General features: G+C 45.5%; 1 protein-coding gene across 1 annotated transcript in view; it reads left to right on the top strand.

Annotated features, from left to right (window-relative positions):
- Window positions 1-1142: 1142 nt before the first annotated feature.
- LOC115168418 (teneurin-2) overlaps window positions 1143-17991 on the top strand; it is a gene marked incomplete in the record, with an annotated part of 309391 nt that continues 292542 nt past the window's right edge. Inside the window, 1 exon segment of the mRNA XM_029723673.1 lies at window positions 1143-1469. Coding sequence (XP_029579533.1) covers window positions 1220-1469 — 250 coding nt within the window.

The following is a 17991-nucleotide window of genomic DNA, read 5'->3' as shown; positions in this document are numbered from 1 at the left end:
TAATACATGTAATGCTGTTGATTAAAGCTGGAGGGGGAATAACCCTTTGACAGGCAATGTAGTGTGTTTTACTGGGAATCACTACTTCCAGCTTTACTGTGTGTGTGTGTGTGTGTGTGTGTGTGTGTGTGTGTGTGTGTGTGTGTGTGTGTGTGTGTGTGTGTGTGTGTGTGTGTGTGTGTGTGTGGTGTGTGTGTGTGTGTGTGTGTGTGTGTGTGTGTGTGTGTGAGAGAGAGACAGATTATCCTGTGTAGCCTCTGGGGGATTAGGATTGGTTGTGCCTGTGATAATGAGGGAGAGACTGGCGAGGCCCTCAAGTAATTTCTCCTCTCATGATATGTCCTTCATGTTGCTCTCTACACCTGCTGTGAAATAGATAATAAACAAAGGTGAAATAAACAATAAAAAAAACTCACAAAAGTTCCAAAAGAATAAAGACCTTTCAAATGTCATATTCTATATACAGTGTTGTAATGATGTGCAAATAGTTAAAGTACAAAAGGGGAAATAAACATATATATGCGTTTTATTTACATCCCTCCTCTCTCCTTTCTATCTCTCTTCTCTCTCTCTCTCTCTCTCCTCTATCCCTCTCTCTCCATCTCTCCATCTCTCGCTCTCCTCTCTATCTCTCCTCTCTCTCTCTCTCTCCCCCCTCTCTCTCTCTCTCTCTCTCTCTCTCTCCTCTATCTCTTTCTCTCGCTCTCCTCTCTATCTCTCCTCTCTCTCTCTCCATCTCTCCTCTCTCTCTCTCCATCTCTCCTCTCTCTATCTCTCCTCTCTCTCTCCTCTCTCTCTCCTCATCTCATCTCTCCTCTCTCTCTGTCTCTCTGTCTCTCTCTTTGTAGTGCACTACTATTGACTAGGGCCAATATGGCTGATAGCAGTGACAGTTCTTTCTGTCATCAGCAGAACATCATCGTTCTCTGTATTCCTTCTCTATTGTTTTAAAATAGCCTTTAATAGACCCATTTCCTGAAAATACCTTCTCTTCCTCCCCAAAAATCTGCTTTCTATCTTGCAAAATGTATTTTACTGGTACTACTAAGATGACTCGTATAAATGGCCTCTCTTTTTCATTCATTCTGACATGTTTCTCCCCCTCTCTCTCATTTCCTCTAGGTGACTGAAGACGAGTTTGACTGTCACACCCCTCTAGGAGGCCTCCAAACCTTCCTCCTCCCTGTCTCTCTACCCCCCTTCCTCCCCCTCTCCCGACATGGATCTAAAGGACCGTCGGGGGCAGCAGCAGCACCAGCAGCGCTCTCTGACCAGGGCTCGTTGTGGTAAAGACCCCCAATACATCACCTCTTCCCTGGACACAGAGGAGTGCCGCGTGACCACTCAGAAGTCCTACAGCTCCAGTGAGACGCTCAAGGCCTTCGACCACCACGACCAAAGGCTGGTCTACGGGGGCTGCACTGTAGCTGATCTGGTGCACCACAAGGCAGATGAGTACAACAGGCAAGGTGGGTGTCTGGACCGGGCCTCCATGGATTGATGGATGGCTAAGGTTACTCCCCATATACCGAACATGCATAGGGAGGTATTATGTAGTATATTTGGTAGCTTGACTGTATATATGCCCTTGGTTTGATCTAGATGTACAGACGTGTCTTAGCCCCTACCTTCTCTCTTAACTCCACTTTCACCCCACATACAAACACCATCATACCTACTCTCACGCATTCACACTCTAAATTGTCTTCATAAGGTCCCATTAGGTCTCGTACGGTCTCATATGGTCTCATATGGTCTCATACGGTCTCATACGGTCTCATACGGTCTTATACGGTCTCATACGGTCTCATACGGTCTCATGCGGTCTCATACAGTCTCATACAGTCTCATATGGTCTCAGACGGTCTCATACAGTCTTATACGGTCTCATACGGTCTCATACGGTCTCATGCGGTCTCATACAGTCTCAGACGGTCTCATACGGACCATATTATCTCCCAAGAGAATTCTCGTCGGTTATTGTCACAGCCGTGTATATCCCCCCTCAAGCCAATACCATCACGGCCCTCAAGAAACTTCACTGGACTTTATGCAAACTGGAAACCATATATCCCGAGGCTGCATTTATTGTAGCTGGGGATTTTAACAAAGCAAATCTGAGAACAAGACAACCTAAGTTCTATCAGCATACTGACTGTAGTTCTCGCGCTTGCAAAACTCTGGATCACTGCTACTCTAACTTCCGCGATGCATACAATGCCTCCCCCCCCCCGTCCGTCCGTCCTCCCGTCAGCAAATCTGACCACGACTCCATTTTGCTCCTCCCTATAGGGAGGAGCATTTTGCTCCTATAGAAACTCAAACAGGATGTACTCGTGACAAGGACAATTCAACGCTGATCTGACCAATCGGATCTGACCAATCATGATAATTTTAATCACACGGACTGGGACATGTTCCCGGTAGCCTCAGAGAATAATAACAATTTATACGCTGATTCGATGAGTGAGTTTATAAGGAAGTGCATAGGAGATGTTGTACCAACCGTGGCTATTAAAACCGTGTCCCCACATGCTTCAAGATGTCCACCATTGTTCCTGTACCCAAGAAGGCAAAGGTAACTGAACTAAATGACTCTCGCCCAGTAGCACTCACTTCTGTCATCATGAAGTGCTTTGAGAGACTAGTCAAGGATCATATCACCTCCACCTTACCGGCCACCCTAGACCAACTTCAATTTGGGTATCGCCCCAATAGGTCCACAGACGATGCACTCACCATCACACTGCACACTGCCCTATCCCACCTGGACAGGAGAAATACCTATGTAAGGATTGACTGCAGCTCAGCATTCAACACCATAGTACCTTCCAAGCTCATCATTAATCTTGAGGCCCTGGGTCTCAACGCTGCCCTGTGAAATTGGGTCCTGGACTTCCTGACGGGCCGCCCCCAGGTGGTGAAGGTAGGAAACAACATCTCCACTAAGCTGATCATCAACACTGGGGCCCCACAAGGGTGCGTGCTCAGCCCCCTCCTGTACTCCCTGTTCACCCATGACTGCGTGGCCATGCACGCCTCCAACTCAATCATCAAGTTTGCAGACGACACAACAGTAGCAGGCTTGATTACCAACAATGACGAGACAGCCTATAGGGAGGAGGTGAGGGCAATCGGAGTGTGCTGTCAGGAAAACAACCTCTCACTCAATGTCAACAAAACAAAGGAGATGATCGTGGACTTCAGGAAACAGCAGAGGGAGCACCCCCTCTATCCACATCAACGGGACAGTAGTGGAGAAGGTGGAAAGTTTTAAGTTCCTCGGCGTACACATCACGGACAAACTGAAATGGTCTACCTGCACAGACAGTGTGGTGAAGAAGGGGCAACAGTACCTCTTCAACCTCAGGGGGCTGAAGAAATGTGGCTTGTCACCTAAAACCCTCTCAAACTTTCACAGATGCACAATTAAGAGCATCCTGTCGGGTTGCATCAACGCCTGGTACGGCAACTGCACCGCCCATAACGGCAGGGCTTTCCAGAGGGTGGTGCAGTCTGCACAACGCATCACCGGGGGCAAACTACCTGCCCTCCAGGACACCTACAACACCCGATGTCACAGGAAGGCCAAAAAGATCATCAAGGACAACAACCACCCGAGCCACTGCCTTTTCACCCCGCTACCATCCAGAAGGTGAGGTCAGTACAGGTGCATCAAAACTGGGACAGAGAGACTGAAAAACAGCTTCTATCTCAAGGCCATCAGACTGTTAAACAGCCATCACTAACTCAGAGAGGCTGCTGCCTACATACAGACATGAAATCATTGGCCACTTTAATAAATGGATCACTAGTCACTTTAATAATGTTTACATATCTTGCATTACTCATCTCATATGTATATCCTCTTACATCTACACGTTCCGCTAGCGGAACGTCTGCTCCAATATCCAATGATGGGCGGGGCGCGAAATACAAACTCCTCTAAAATCCGAAAACTTCCATTTTTCAAACATATGACTATTTTACAGCTATTTAAAGACAAGACTCTCCTTTATCTAACCACACTGTCCGATTTCAAAAAGGCTTTACAGCGAAAGCAAAACATTAGATAATGTCAGCAGAGTACTGTGACGACCCTCCCACTCTGTCTGCTGTATTTTCTCTCTTTGCTCCTGTTCCTTATTAGGATGCCAGTGGGCGGAGTGGGAAGGGTCGTCAGCTAGATGGGAAACACCTGGGCTCGGGTGTGTGCCAGGATAAAGACACCTCTTCCACAGTCATTGGGAGACTCTCTCCACGCAGACACTTTGTTGATTTTGGTTGTGTAGTTTTGTGGCTTTTTGGTTATTTGCTTTGGCACCTTTCAACACCCTGCATTATCACATTCAGGTATGCAAAACACTCACTTACACTACTGATTACTGATTACACACACCATTGTTAATTACTTAGTTACTTTATTTAATAAATATATATTTTGATACTCCTTGTCTCCACGTTGTCTCCCTTTTGTTGCGAACTCTGAGCCGGTTCGTAACAAGTGGGGGCTCATCCGGGATTTTGAACGGATTGTGTTTGGGAGAAAACGTGGAGGTATGTTAAATTCCGTAGGTACTTTGTTTGTAGATTTTGTTAGTTTGAGTTTGGTGCTCAGTACTGGTTGCTTTTGTTTGTTTGGTTTGTGTGCTGTGTTGGAGAGAGTGCATTGGTTAGTTTCCAGGCCCTGCCCACCCTGGAAACGCTTGTTCTACTTGCTGTTGGGACATTGGTCTGAGGACGTGAGTGCAATCAGCTGTGTACCTCGGTGGGAGATTTGGTTAGGGTAGTGAACCTTACCACCAGGAGCTATAGCCTTTTTCCTCTGATAGGCTTAGCGACGTATTTCATTTTTGGAATATGTTGGGCATTGTTAATGTTTGTTATTTTTGTGTGGTGTCTGTGGACTGAGCAGTTGTCTCGGGGGCACATCCGTGGCTTGGTGGAATCTACCAGCGTGCTGGGGGGTTACTTCCTCGCCAGTGGGCTACAGTGCATAATTACCCACCGCAAATCTGCATGAAGACTAGGGTTGAGTTATTGTAGGTTTTGGGGAAGCTCCATATCTCATCTCTTTTCTGTGGTACCAGTGTGATTGTTATTTCTCTTGTTGTGGTCTGGGGTGCTCAGAGGGGTTGAGTGAGAATTTTTTTTTTTTCTCTCTCTGACTATGGCGTCTAATGTAGACGAGTTCATTCGCTTTCCATCAGAGGAACTGTTAGACTTATGTACTAAAGAACAGCTGTTGAAGGTTGCTGAACACTACAAGGTTGAAATTAGTGATAAACGTCTAAAAAATTCTATTAGGTTAATATTGAAGGCCAATCTGATGGAGAGTGGTATTCTTGACGTTACCACTAGAGCAGCCTCTGCTGAGGACTCGCCGTCTCCCCGATATGTCACAATTACCGCTCCATCGGTTAGTCCTAGTAATCTTCTTTTTGAACAGCAGAAAGAGCTGCTTCTGTTACAGATAGAGCACGATCGTGTAAAATATGAGAAGGAATTGGAATTTAAACAGGATATGGAGCGTGCTGATCGGTTGAAATATGAAAAGGAATTGGCTGCTGATCAGTTAAAATATGAAAAGGAATTGGAATTTAAACAGGATATGGAGCGTGCTGATCGGTTGAAATATGAAAAGGAATTGGAATTTAAACAGGATATTGAGCGTGCTAAAATCAAGCTGCAACAAGAGCGACTAGAGTTGGTTAGGGAAGGAAAGCTCTCAGGAGAGAGTTTGCTCTGGGAAGGTGACGCAGATTTACTTAGGAATCGTTCCTCTTTTGGTCGTGCCCCGGACACATTTGACATTGTTGGGAATTTACGGTTGTTGCCTCAGTTTAATGAAAGGGACCCTGAGACATTCTTTTCGTTGTTTGAGCGTGTTGCTAACGCTAGGAGTTGGCCTGATTCTGATCGCACTTTAATGTTGCAATGTGTGCTGACTGGTAAAGCGCAGGAAGCATATTCAGCTCTTAGTGTAGCCGACAGTGTCAGTTATGATAAGGTTAAAACGGCGGTGTTACAGATTTACAAATTGGTTCCTGAGGCTTACCGCCAACGATTTAGAACTTTAGAAAGGGATGATAAGCAGACTCATGTTGAGTTTGCGCGAAAATTATCTTCACAGTTTAATCGCTGGTGTTCCGCCTCTGCGGTTATGACTTTTCAAGGGCTGTGTGATCTGATTATGCTAGAACAATTTAAGGACACAATCCCTGATCATATAGCCACGTACATTAACGAACGGAAAGTTAAAACTGTCGCTGAAGCTGCGGTTTTGGCAGACGAATATGTTTTGACTCACAAAAGTGTTTTTGTAGAACCCCGTACTTGGAGTGAGTGGGGGCGTTCGGAGAGATTTGGGTCTCGCTCACAGAGATGCTCTGGTTCACGGGCAGAGTTTTATTCAACTAGGGTTGAGCCTGACTCCCGTGGTAAAACTGACTTTGGTCAAGAGTGTCACTACTGTCACGGCTCAGGTCATTGGAAAAATGAATGTCCGGTTCTCAGGTCTAGGGGTAAATTCAGTACGTGTGCTAACGTTAAATCTAGGCCTACGGCGTTAGCTGCGTCTGTTCCACATCAGTTTACTCCTGAAACATTGTCTCAGGCCAAGGGCCATGTGAAAGTTCATATTGACCCAGGCTATTTACCTTTCGTTACGGAGGGTTTTGTCTATGTTAGGAAGTAAGAACCTAGTGCCAGTGAAGATCCTACGAGACACAGGTGCCTCGGAATCGTTTGTGTTGGAATCTGTGTTACCCTTCTCTGCTGAGACTGATTCTGGGAATAGTGTTCTAATTAGGGGAATAGGTTTGAACAATCTGTCAGTTCCATTGCATAAACTGATATTGGATTGTGGACTGGTGAAAGGTGAGGTTGTTGTGGGGGTGCATCCTTCGTTGCCTATTGAGGGTATCGACGTTATCCTTGGGAATAACTTGGCTGGTGAGTGTGTGTGGCCTGTCGTGTTTCCATCTCTAGTGGTTTCCACTAAACCGTCAATTGTAGGGATTCCTGATGAGAGTGCACAGAGGTTCCCAGCGGTGTTCTCTGCGGGTGCAGTGACGCGGTCTATGAGCCATGGTGACCTGGTCCCTGCTCCGGTAAATGAGAATACCACAAAGAAGTCTCTCACTGTTTTCCCTGTTATTCCGTTGTCTGTACTCCGCTCCGATCTAAACAATGCGCCACGGACTGACCCCACATTAGAAGAGTTGCGTGACCAAATTGTGCCTGTGGAACAGTTGGGAGATGTCGCACATGGTTATTTTCTCCAAGAGGATGTTCTGATGAGAAAGTGGGTGTCTACAAAGGATGGTAAACCTGTTCGTTTGGCTGATAACGTTACTTCCCTTGGTTCTTTTAATGCTAGGTCTGTGCATGAGGAAAAAAATGTTCCTGGTCCCGATGATTGCATACTGCAGGGTAGATTGAAACATTCTGAGACACTGGATATTTTGGATAGCCATTTTACTCAGCTACCTGTTGATGGGCGGAAAGAGCTGGTTGGTCTGATTCGGAAAATTCCAGGTTTGTTTTCTGTGACACCTACACGTACAAACTTGATAGAGCATGATATGGACATTGGAGATGCTGACCCCATTCGTCAGCGGTTCTATAGAGTCTCTGTAGAGAAACTGCGTTGTCTGGATGCTGAGGTCAGGTACATGCTGGAGAGTAAGATAGCAGAGCCTTCTTTCTCCAGTTGGGCTTCTCCCTGTATCTTGGTCAGTAAACCGGATGGAACGGACCACCGTAATGTAAACGGAGTCACTAAGCCGGATTAATTTCCTCTTCCTCAGATGGAGGACTGCGTTGATCAAGTCGGCGCAGCTAAGTTTGTGAGCAAATTTGACCTGTTATTGTGCTATTGGCAGGTGCCACTGACGAGTAGGGCACATGACATTTTTGCCTTTATTACACCCTCTAGTCTGTACTCGTATTCGTTATGAGTTTAGTGACTATGAATCGTTGGCGTGACTATGAATCGTTGGGAAATGACAACCGTTGAGTTGTGACTGAACCGTTGGGATATGTTTGCGTTTGTAGCTGATGTGGTCTCTTGTGCGCCCTGTTCCTGAGTGTTATGTGACTGACCATTGTTTGGTTTTGTCATGTTCTAACTTTCCTGTCTGTTCCCTCCTGGTCTTGTGTTCTCCTTTCCTCTTAAATGTTGCTTCCTGTACACAAAGGTTGCTGAGGTCTGGGGAGAAGGAGGTTGGCTGGGGCAAGTGGAAGGTGAACATGTAACCTCTCGTAAATTTGGGACGCAGAGGCCTGTGTCAATTTGGGACGCAGAGGCCTGTGTCAATTTGGGGTTGAGAGGCCTGTTAGTTTCTTTTCCAAAAAGTTTAACCATTATCAGTTGAACTACTCGGTCATGGAAAAAGAAGCGCTAGCACTCATTTGGGCGCTACAACACTTTGAAGGGTATGTTGGGTCGGGAGTAGTACCTATTGTGGTCTACACCGACCATAACCCTCTCACTTTTTCAGGTCCATGATGTGTCCTAATCAGAGGATAATGAGATGGTGTTTATTTTTACAATCCTTCCATCTCGATGTGAGGCATATCCGGGGAACTGATAACGTGATTGCTGATGCGCTCTCTCGTGCGCCCTGTTCCTGAATATTTACGTGACTGACCGTTGTTTGGTGTTGTCATGTTCTGTCGTTCCTGTCTGTTCCCTCCTGGTCTCGTTTTCTTCTTTCCTCTTAAAAGTTGCTTCCTGTGTAAAGGTTGCTGAGGTCTGGGGAGGAGGTTGGTTGGGGCAGGTGGAACTGTGAACACTTAACCCCTTGTCAATTTGGGAGGCAGAGGCCTGTGTCAATTTGGGGTTGAGAGGCCTGTTAGTTTCTTTTCCAAAAAGTTTAACCATTATCAGTTGAACTACTCGGTCATGGAAAAAGAAGCGCTAGCACTCATTTGGGCGCTACAACACTTTGAAGGGTATGTTGGGTCGGGAGTAGTACCTATTGTGGTCTACACCGACCATAACCCTCTCACTTTTTCAGGTCCATGATGTGTCCTAATCAGAGGATAATGAGATGGTGTTTATTTTTACAATCCTTCCATCTCGATGTGAGGCATATCCGGGGAACTGATAACGTGATTGCTGATGCGCTCTCTCGTGCGCCCTGTTCCTGAATATTTACGTGACTGACCGTTGTTTGGTGTTGTCATGTTCTGTCGTTCCTGTCTGTTCCCTCCTGGTCTCGTTTTCTTCTTTCCTCTTAAAAGTTGCTTCCTGTGTAAAGGTTGCTGAGGTCTGGGGAGGAGGTTGGTTGGGGCAGGTGGAACTGTGAACACTTAACCCCTTGTCAATTTGGGAGGCAGAGGCTGGTACGTTGTTCCGGGGTCCTTGTTGGTCCCCGGTTTTATGGGGGGGGTGTGACGACCCTCCCACTCTGTCTGCTGTATTTTCTCTCTTTGCTCTTGTTCCTTATTAGGATGCCAGTGGGCGGAGTGGGAAGGGTCGTCAGCTAGATGGGAAACACCTGGGCTCGGGTGTGTGCCAGGATAAAGACACCTCTTCCACAGTCATTGGGAGACTCTCTCCACGCAGACACTTTGTTGATTTTGGTTGTGTAGTTTTGTGGCTTTTTGGTTATTTGCTTTGGCACCTTTCAACACCCTGCATTATCACATTCAGGTATGCAAAACACTCACTTACACTACTGATTACTGATTACACACACCATTGTTAATTACTTAGTTACTTTATTTAATAAATATATATTTTGATACTCCTTGTCTCCACGTTGTCTCCCTTTTGTTGCGAACTCTGAGCCGGTTCGTAACAGTACCCAGCCAGAAATAATCAGACACCCATTTTTCAAGCTAGCATATCATGTCACATAAACCATAGCTAAATGCAGCACTAACCTTTTATGATCTTCATCAGATGACACACCTAGGACATTATGTTATACAATACATGCATGTCTGTTCAATCAAGTTCATATTTATATCAAAAACCAGCTTTTTACATTAGCATGTGACGTTCAGAACTAGCATTCCCACCGAACACTTCCGGTGATTTTACTAAATTACTCACGATAAACGTTCACAAAAAGCATAACAATTATTTTAAGAATTATAGATACAGAACTCCTCTATGCACTCGATATGTCCGATTTTAAAATAGCTTTTCGGATGAAGCACATTTTGCAATAATCTAAGTACATAGCCCGGCATCACAGGGCTAGCTATTTAGACACGCAAACAGTTTAGCCTTCACCAAAATCACATTTTCTATAAGAAAAATGTTCTTACCTTGCTTGTTCTTCGTCAGAATACACTGACAGGACTTCTACTTCAATAACAAATGTAGGTTTGGTCCCAAATAATCCATCGTTATGTTCCATCAAGACGTTTTGTTCGTGCGTTCTAGACACTATCCCAACGCTAAATCTCGGCCACGAGCATGACGCAGAATTTGACAAAAAATGTCTAAATATTCCATTACCGTACTTCGAAGCATGTCAACCGCTGTTTAAAACCAATTTTTATGCAATTTATCTCGTAGAAAAGCGATAATATTCCGACCGGGAATCTGCCTGTCTGTATACTGAGGGAAAAACCGAAAGCCGGGGGCGGGGCGGGTCGCGAGCGTAAGGCTTAGTCCACTGAGTGACCACTCAGCTTTTGCTCTCGTGTGCTTCAGCCAGGGCTTTGAATTACGTCATTCCTGTTTTTCCCGGGCTCTGAGACTTCATTGGAGACATGGGAAGTGTCACGTAACAGCAGAGATCCCTTGTAATAGATAGAGAATCAACAAGGGCAAGAAATGTTCAAACAGGGTACTTCCTGAACAGAAGCATCTCAGGTTTTTGCCTGCCGTAGGAGTTCTGTTATACTCACAGACACCATTCAAACAGTTTCAGAAACTGTGGAGTGTTTTCTCTCCAAAGCTAATAATTATATGCATATTCTAGTTTCTGGGCAGGACTAATAATCAGATTAAATCGGGTACGTTTTTTATCCAGCCGTGAAAATACTGCCCCCTAGCCATAAGAGGATATACTGTATTTTATACCATCTTTTGCATCTTGCCTATGCTACTCAGTCATTGCTCATCCATATGTAAATACTGTATTTTATACCATCTATTGCATCTTGCCTACGCTACTCAGTCATTGCTCATCCATATGTAAATACTGTATTTTATACCATCTATTGCATCTTGCCTATGCTACTCAGTCATTGCTCATCCATATGTAAATACTGTATTTTATACCATCTATTGCATCTTGCTTACGCTAGTTGTGAACTGAACATAATTGTATACGTACCTAGAACCTAGAAGAAGAGGAAGATGTCTGTTTTTAGACAAATTCTCACTGATTTTGTTAGTGCTACTATGGTATAACTAGATGTTGAAGCTCTGGTTCCCTACCTCAGACAGAGAAAGAGGGAGGGAGGGAAGAAGGGAGAGAGACAGAGAGAGTCAAATTGACTCTGTGTCTATAACATCTGAGTCTATGACCATCTGAGTCTAGACCATCTGAGTCTAGACCATCTGAGTCTAGACCATCTGAGTCTATAACATCTGAGTTTAGACCATCTGAGTCTATGACCATCTGAGTCTATGACCATCTAAGTCTATACCATCTGAGTCTAGACCATCTGAGTAGACCATCTGAGTCTATAATATCTGAGTCTATAATATCTGAGTCTAGACCATCTGAGTCTAGACCATCTGAGTCTATGACCATCTGAGTCTATGACCATCTGAGTCTATAATATCTGAGTCTAGACCATCTGAGTCTAGACCATCTGAGTCTAGACCATCTGAGTCTAGACCATCTGAGTCTAGACCATCTGAGTCTAGACCATCTGAGTCTATGACCATCTGAGTCTATGACCATCTGAGTCTATGACCATCTGAGTCTATGACCATCTGAGTCTATGACCATCTGAGTCTAGACCATCTGAGTCTAGACCATCTGAGTCTAGACCATCTGAGTCTAGACCATCTGAGTCTATGACCATCTAAGTCTAGACCATCTGAGTCTATAATATCTGAGTCTGACCATCTGAGTCTAGACCATCTGAGTCTGACCATCTGAGTCTAGACCATCTGAGTCTATGACCATCTGAGTCTATGACCATCTGAGTCTATGACCATCTGAGTCTAGACCATCTGAGTCTAGACCATCTGAGTCTATGACATCTGAGTCTATGACATCTGAGTCTAGACCATCTGAGTCTAGACCATCTGAGTCTAGACCATCTGAGTCGAGACCATCTGAGTCGAGACCATCTGAGTCGAGACCATCTGAGTCGAGACCATCTGAGTCGAGACCATCTGAGTCGAGACCATCTGAGTCGAGACCATCTGAGTCTAGACCATCTGAGTCGAGACCATCTAAGTCTATGATCATCTGAGTCTATGATCATCTGAGTCTATGATCATCTGAGTCTATGACCATCTGAGTCTATAATATCTGAGTCTATAATATCTGAGTCTATGACCACCTGAGTCTATGACCACCTGAGTCTATGACCACCTGAGTCTATGACCACCTGAGTCTATGACCATCTGAGTCTATGACCATCTGAGTCTATGACCATCTGAGTCTATGACCATCTGAGTCTATAATATCTGAGTCTATAATATCTGAGTCTATGACCATCTGAGTCTATAATATCTGAGTCTATAATATCTGAGTCTATGACCACCTGAGTCTATGACCACCTGAGTCTAGACCATCTGAGTCTATAATATCTGAGTCTATGACCATCTGAGTCTGACCATCTGAGTCTATGACATCTGAGTCTATGACCATCTGAGTCTATGACCATCTGAGTCTATGACCATCTGAGTCTATGACCATCTGAGTCTATGACCATCTGAGTCTATGATCATCTGATTCTAGACCATCTGAGTCTAGGCCATTGATCATTACTAAACTCTATTTCCCTAGCTCAGACAGAGAGAGCAGAGAGGGAGGAAGATAGGGAGGCAGAGTGGGAGAAAGGCAGAGTGGGAGAAAGACAGAGACTGGGAAGAGACAGAGACTGGGAAGAGACAGAGACTGGGAAGAGACGGAGACTTTTAAGAGACGGAGACTGGGAAGAGACGGAGACTGGGAAGAGACGGAGACCCGGGAAGAGACGGAGACCCGGGAAGCGACGGAGACCCGGGAAGCGACGGAGACCCGGGAAGCGACGGAGACCCGGGAAGCGACGGAGACCCGGGAAAGACCCGGAAAGCGACGGAGACCCGGAAAGCGATGGAGACCCGGGAAGAGATGGAGACCCGGGAAGCGATGGAGACCCGGGAAGCGATGGAGACTGGGAAGAGACAGAGACTGGGAAGAGACAGAGACTGGGAAGAGACAGAGACTGGGAAGAGACAGAAAGGGAGCTCTGAGTCTATACCATTGATCTGCACTAAGCTCTGTTTTCCTAGCTCAGACAATGAGAGATGGAGGGAGGGAGGAAGGAGGAGGGAGGGAGGGAGAGAGAGACTACAGATGAGAAGAGAGATAGATAGATGGAATCGATCTGCACTAAGCTTTGTTTTCCTTGTCTTGTAAGCAGCGAGAGGGAGAGTTGAGAGAGAGAAAGACAGTGTGGGAGGGAGAAGAGAGACAGCAATACTATGGACCACTGGGTGATTTGACTGGTCGATTCCTCCTCCCTCAGCCTATCACATCCCTCCGTCTACAGATGCATCGTGGGTAGTGTGACCTCTGGAGCCCAACAGTGTTGCTGCACCATATGCACTGTCACACCACGAAGAGAGGGCGAGGGAGAGAGAGCGATAGAGTGATAGAGAGAGAGATATGGAGAGAGAGAGATGGAGAGAGAGAGAGGGATGGAGAGAGAGGGATGGAGAGAGAGAGGGATGGAGAGAGAGAGATGGAGAGAGAGAGAGAGAGAGAGAGAGAAAATATATCAAAACTTTTCAGTCATGCACACAGAGTCCACAGCATGGTACAATAGGAAGCCAACTTACACTGAGTACAAAACATTAGGAACCCCTGCTCTTTCCATAACAGACTGACCAGGTGAATCCAGGTGAAAGCTATGATCCCTTATTGATGTGACTTGTTAAATCCACTTCAACCAGTGTAGATGAAAGGGAGAAGACAGGTTAAAGAAGGATGTTTTAACCTTGAGACAATTGAGACATGGATTGTGTATGTGTGCCATTCAGAGGGTGAATGGGCAAGACAAGTATTTAAGTGCTTTTGAACGGGGTATGGTAGTAGGTGCCAGGCGCACCGGTTTGAGTGTGTCAACAACTGCAACGCTGCTGGGTTTTTCGTGCTCAACAGTTTCCTGTGTGTGTCAAGAACGGTCCACCACCCAAAGAACATCCAGCCAACTTGACACAACTGTGGGAAGCATTGTAGTCAACATGGTCCAGCATCCCTGTGGAACGCTTTCGACACCTTGTTGAGTCTATGCCCCGATGAATTGAGGCTGTTCTGAGAGGGGGTGCAACTCAATATTAGGAACATGTTCTTAATGTATTCTACGGTCAGTGTAGAACTCCAAAGATATTTTGGGCTTCCTCTTTGAATGCGACTAGAGGCGAGTTTTGATATTTCAGCTGACCCCGTTAGATTGTTAGTTATTCATCAACCTACAGATTATTAACTTTGATGAAGATATAATGATGTTATTTTTACGCCAAAAGAAAAGACCACACTGCTCTCTGTTTCCTGTTGTCATGAACTTTCTCGGTCTGTCAAAGCTACTCCACCACAGTACACTGTTCACATGACTATAACTGATTTTCCTTGTTCTCCCAGTTGCACAATATTGATCCGTCTGTGCTTGTATCAGTGGGTAGGCGTGAGACTGAGTCCCTTTCAGCTGAACATTGGCTGAATGGGTGCTGGTTATCAGTGATCATATAACCCATCGACTGGCCCGGTGAGAGTGGTGAGGATCGAATCTCTCCTTCTCTCCATCACTCCTTCACTCCGTCCTCCATCTCTCCTTTCCCACACCTCTTCTCATCCTCTGATGTTCTCCACGTCACTCTCTCACTTCTCTTCCTTTCTTTCCTCTCCCTCCCTCCTCCCTCTTTACCCTTCTCCTCTACTGTAGCTCCTCTTCCTCTCTTTCCTCTCACTCCCCCCTTCCATCTGCTACCCTTCTCCTCTAGCTCCTCTTCCTCTCCCTCCCTCCCTCATTACCCTTCTCCTCTAGCTCCTCTTCCTCTCCCTCTCTCCTCCCTCATTACCCTTCTCCTCTAGCTCCTCTTCCTCTCCCTCCATCCTCCCTCATTACCCTTCTTCTCTAGCTCCTCTTCCTTTCACTCTTTTCATTTCCTCTCCTCCTTCCTTTCTTGCTGTTCTTTCCTCTACTTCTTTAGTTCTCCATAGTAGTCTATATTAGCGTGGAGGTTCCTGCCAGTCTACTTCTTTAGTTCTCCATAGTAGTCTATATTAGTGTGGAGGTTCCTGCCAGTCTACTTCTTTAGTTCTCCATAGTAGTCTATATTAGTGTGGAGGTTCCTGCCAGTCTACTTCTTTAGTTCTCCATAGTAGTCTATATTAGCGTGGAGGTTCCTGCCAGTCTACTTCTTTAGTTCTCCATAGTAGTCTATATTAGCGTGGAGGTTCCTGCCAGTCTACTTCTTTAGTTCTCCATAGTAGTCTATATTAGCGTGGAGGTTCCTGCCAGTCTACTTCTTTAGTTCTCCATAGTAGTCTATATTAGCGTGGAGGTTCCTGCCAGTCTACTTCTTTAGTTCTCCATAGTAGTCTATATTAGCGTGGAGGTTCCTGCCAGTCTACTTCTTTAGTTCTCCATAGTAGTCTATATTAGCGTGGAGGTTCCTGCCAGTCTACTTCTTTAGTTCTCCATAGTAGTCTATATTAGCGTGGAGGTTCCTGCCAGTCTACTTCTTTAGTTCTCCATAGTAGTCTATATTAGTGTGGAGGTTCCTGCCAGTCTTCCAGTAACCCATATTAAATTCACAGTACCCACAGGGTCCCCCCCACCCCCCCACCTGGTGTGAAGACACACACACACACACTCACAGACAGACACACACACACTCACAGACACACACACACACACTCACAGACAGACACACACACACTCACAGACAGACACACACACACACACACACACACACACACACACACACACTCACAGACAGGCACACACACACACACACACACACACACACTCACAGACAGACACACACACACAGACAGACAGACAGACAGACAGACAGACAGACAGACAGACAGACAGACAGACAGACAGACAGACAGACAGACAGACAGACAGACACACACACTCACAGACAGACACACACACACACACTCACAGACAGACACACACATACAGACAGACACACACACTCACACAGATAGACACATACACGGACAGACAGAGGAAATGTCTTTCCTCAGAAAGACAATGATCTGTAGTGTAGATATTATATGACCATGTGTGTTTAGTGTTGCAGAACCTGTGTGTGTGTGTGTGCGTGCGTGCGTGCTTGCTTGCATAGTTAATGTATGTTTACTGTGCAGCTAACCCTGTTGACTGTTCTGGCAGCTCTCTGATTAATGAGAGAGATTGTAAATGTCACATCTATCAACGTATGGTTCTAACAGCAGAACTGACCAGCCAGGCCTTCTCCTCTCCTCTACCAGACAGTAATTAAACAAGCTGCAGAAGGCCACACAGAGGATGACAGGAAGGATGGGTGGAGAGAGGGGAAGCGAGGGAGGGAGGGAGAAACAGAGGGAGAAGGAGAAACAGAGAGGGAGATAAAGAGGGAGAAACAGAGAGAGAGAGACAGAGAGGGCAAGACAGGGAGGGAGACAAAGAGAGAGACAGAGAGGGAGACAGAGGGAGACAGAGAGGGAGAAACAGAGACAGAGAGATAGAGACAGAGACACACAAACACGCACACATACAGAAACAAACACACAAAAACACCTGATGTGTGACTCGACCACGAATACCACATCTGTACAAGAGTAGGAGAGACAGAGAGAGATACAAAACTTGCATGGGCAATGTAAACATAGGCTTCCCATGCCAATAAAGCCCCTTTGAATGTAATTGAATTGAAAGAGAGAGAGCTTGTCCAGGCCTTGACTGCTAGCCCTAGGGTGTCTGGTTTATGTGGAGATGGATTGCAGAGAGAGCGAGAGAGAGTTAGAGAATATAAAGTTGTTCATTAGAGCTCAGACTGACTCTAGTGCCTCTGATAAACTCTCCTCTCTAGAGTTACTACTACATGCTGAGAGAGGAGAGGAGCCTAGGGCTGGGCATGTTAGGTAAGAAAGAGAGAGAAGGAGAGAAGGAGGTGTTTGTGTAGGGTTGGGGAGTAACTGATTACATGTAATCAGTTATGCAATCTGATTACAAAAAAACTGGAACTGTAATCAGTAACGTTGCCAGCTAATATTGTAATGAGCTTACAGATACATTTGAATAACTAGATGATTACTTCTTGGATTACTTTTAAATTCAGAAAGGATGTTTGTGTTTTCTCAATGACATTCGATTCGGCATTGAAAAAAGGCGCAAGTTTAAGTTTGTTCCACCCGAGTAAGTCTGACCACCAATCAGAGACCACTATGAAGATACACCAAATGATGACCACCAATCAGAGACCACTCTGAAGACACACCAAATGATGACCACCAATCAGAGACCACTATGATGACACACCAAATGATGACCACCAATCAGAGACCACTATGATGACACACCAAATGATGACCACCAATCAGAGACCATTCTGAAGACACACCAAATGATGACCACCAATCAGAGACCACTATGATGACACACCAAATGATGACCACCAATCAGAGACCACTATGATGACACACCAAATGATGACCACCAATCAGAGACCACTATGATGACACACCAAATGATGACCACCAATCAGAGACCATTCTGAAGACACACCAAATGATGACCACCAATCAGAGACCACTATGAAGACACACCAAATGATGACCACCAATCAGAGACCACTAT

This window comes from Salmo trutta, chromosome 3 (genome assembly GCF_901001165.1).
Source record: "Salmo trutta chromosome 3, fSalTru1.1, whole genome shotgun sequence".
Taxonomy (NCBI): domain Eukaryota; kingdom Metazoa; phylum Chordata; class Actinopteri; order Salmoniformes; family Salmonidae; genus Salmo; species Salmo trutta.
Note: the sequence above shows the minus strand (reverse complement) of the source record. Positions and strands in the feature narration are given on the sequence as shown.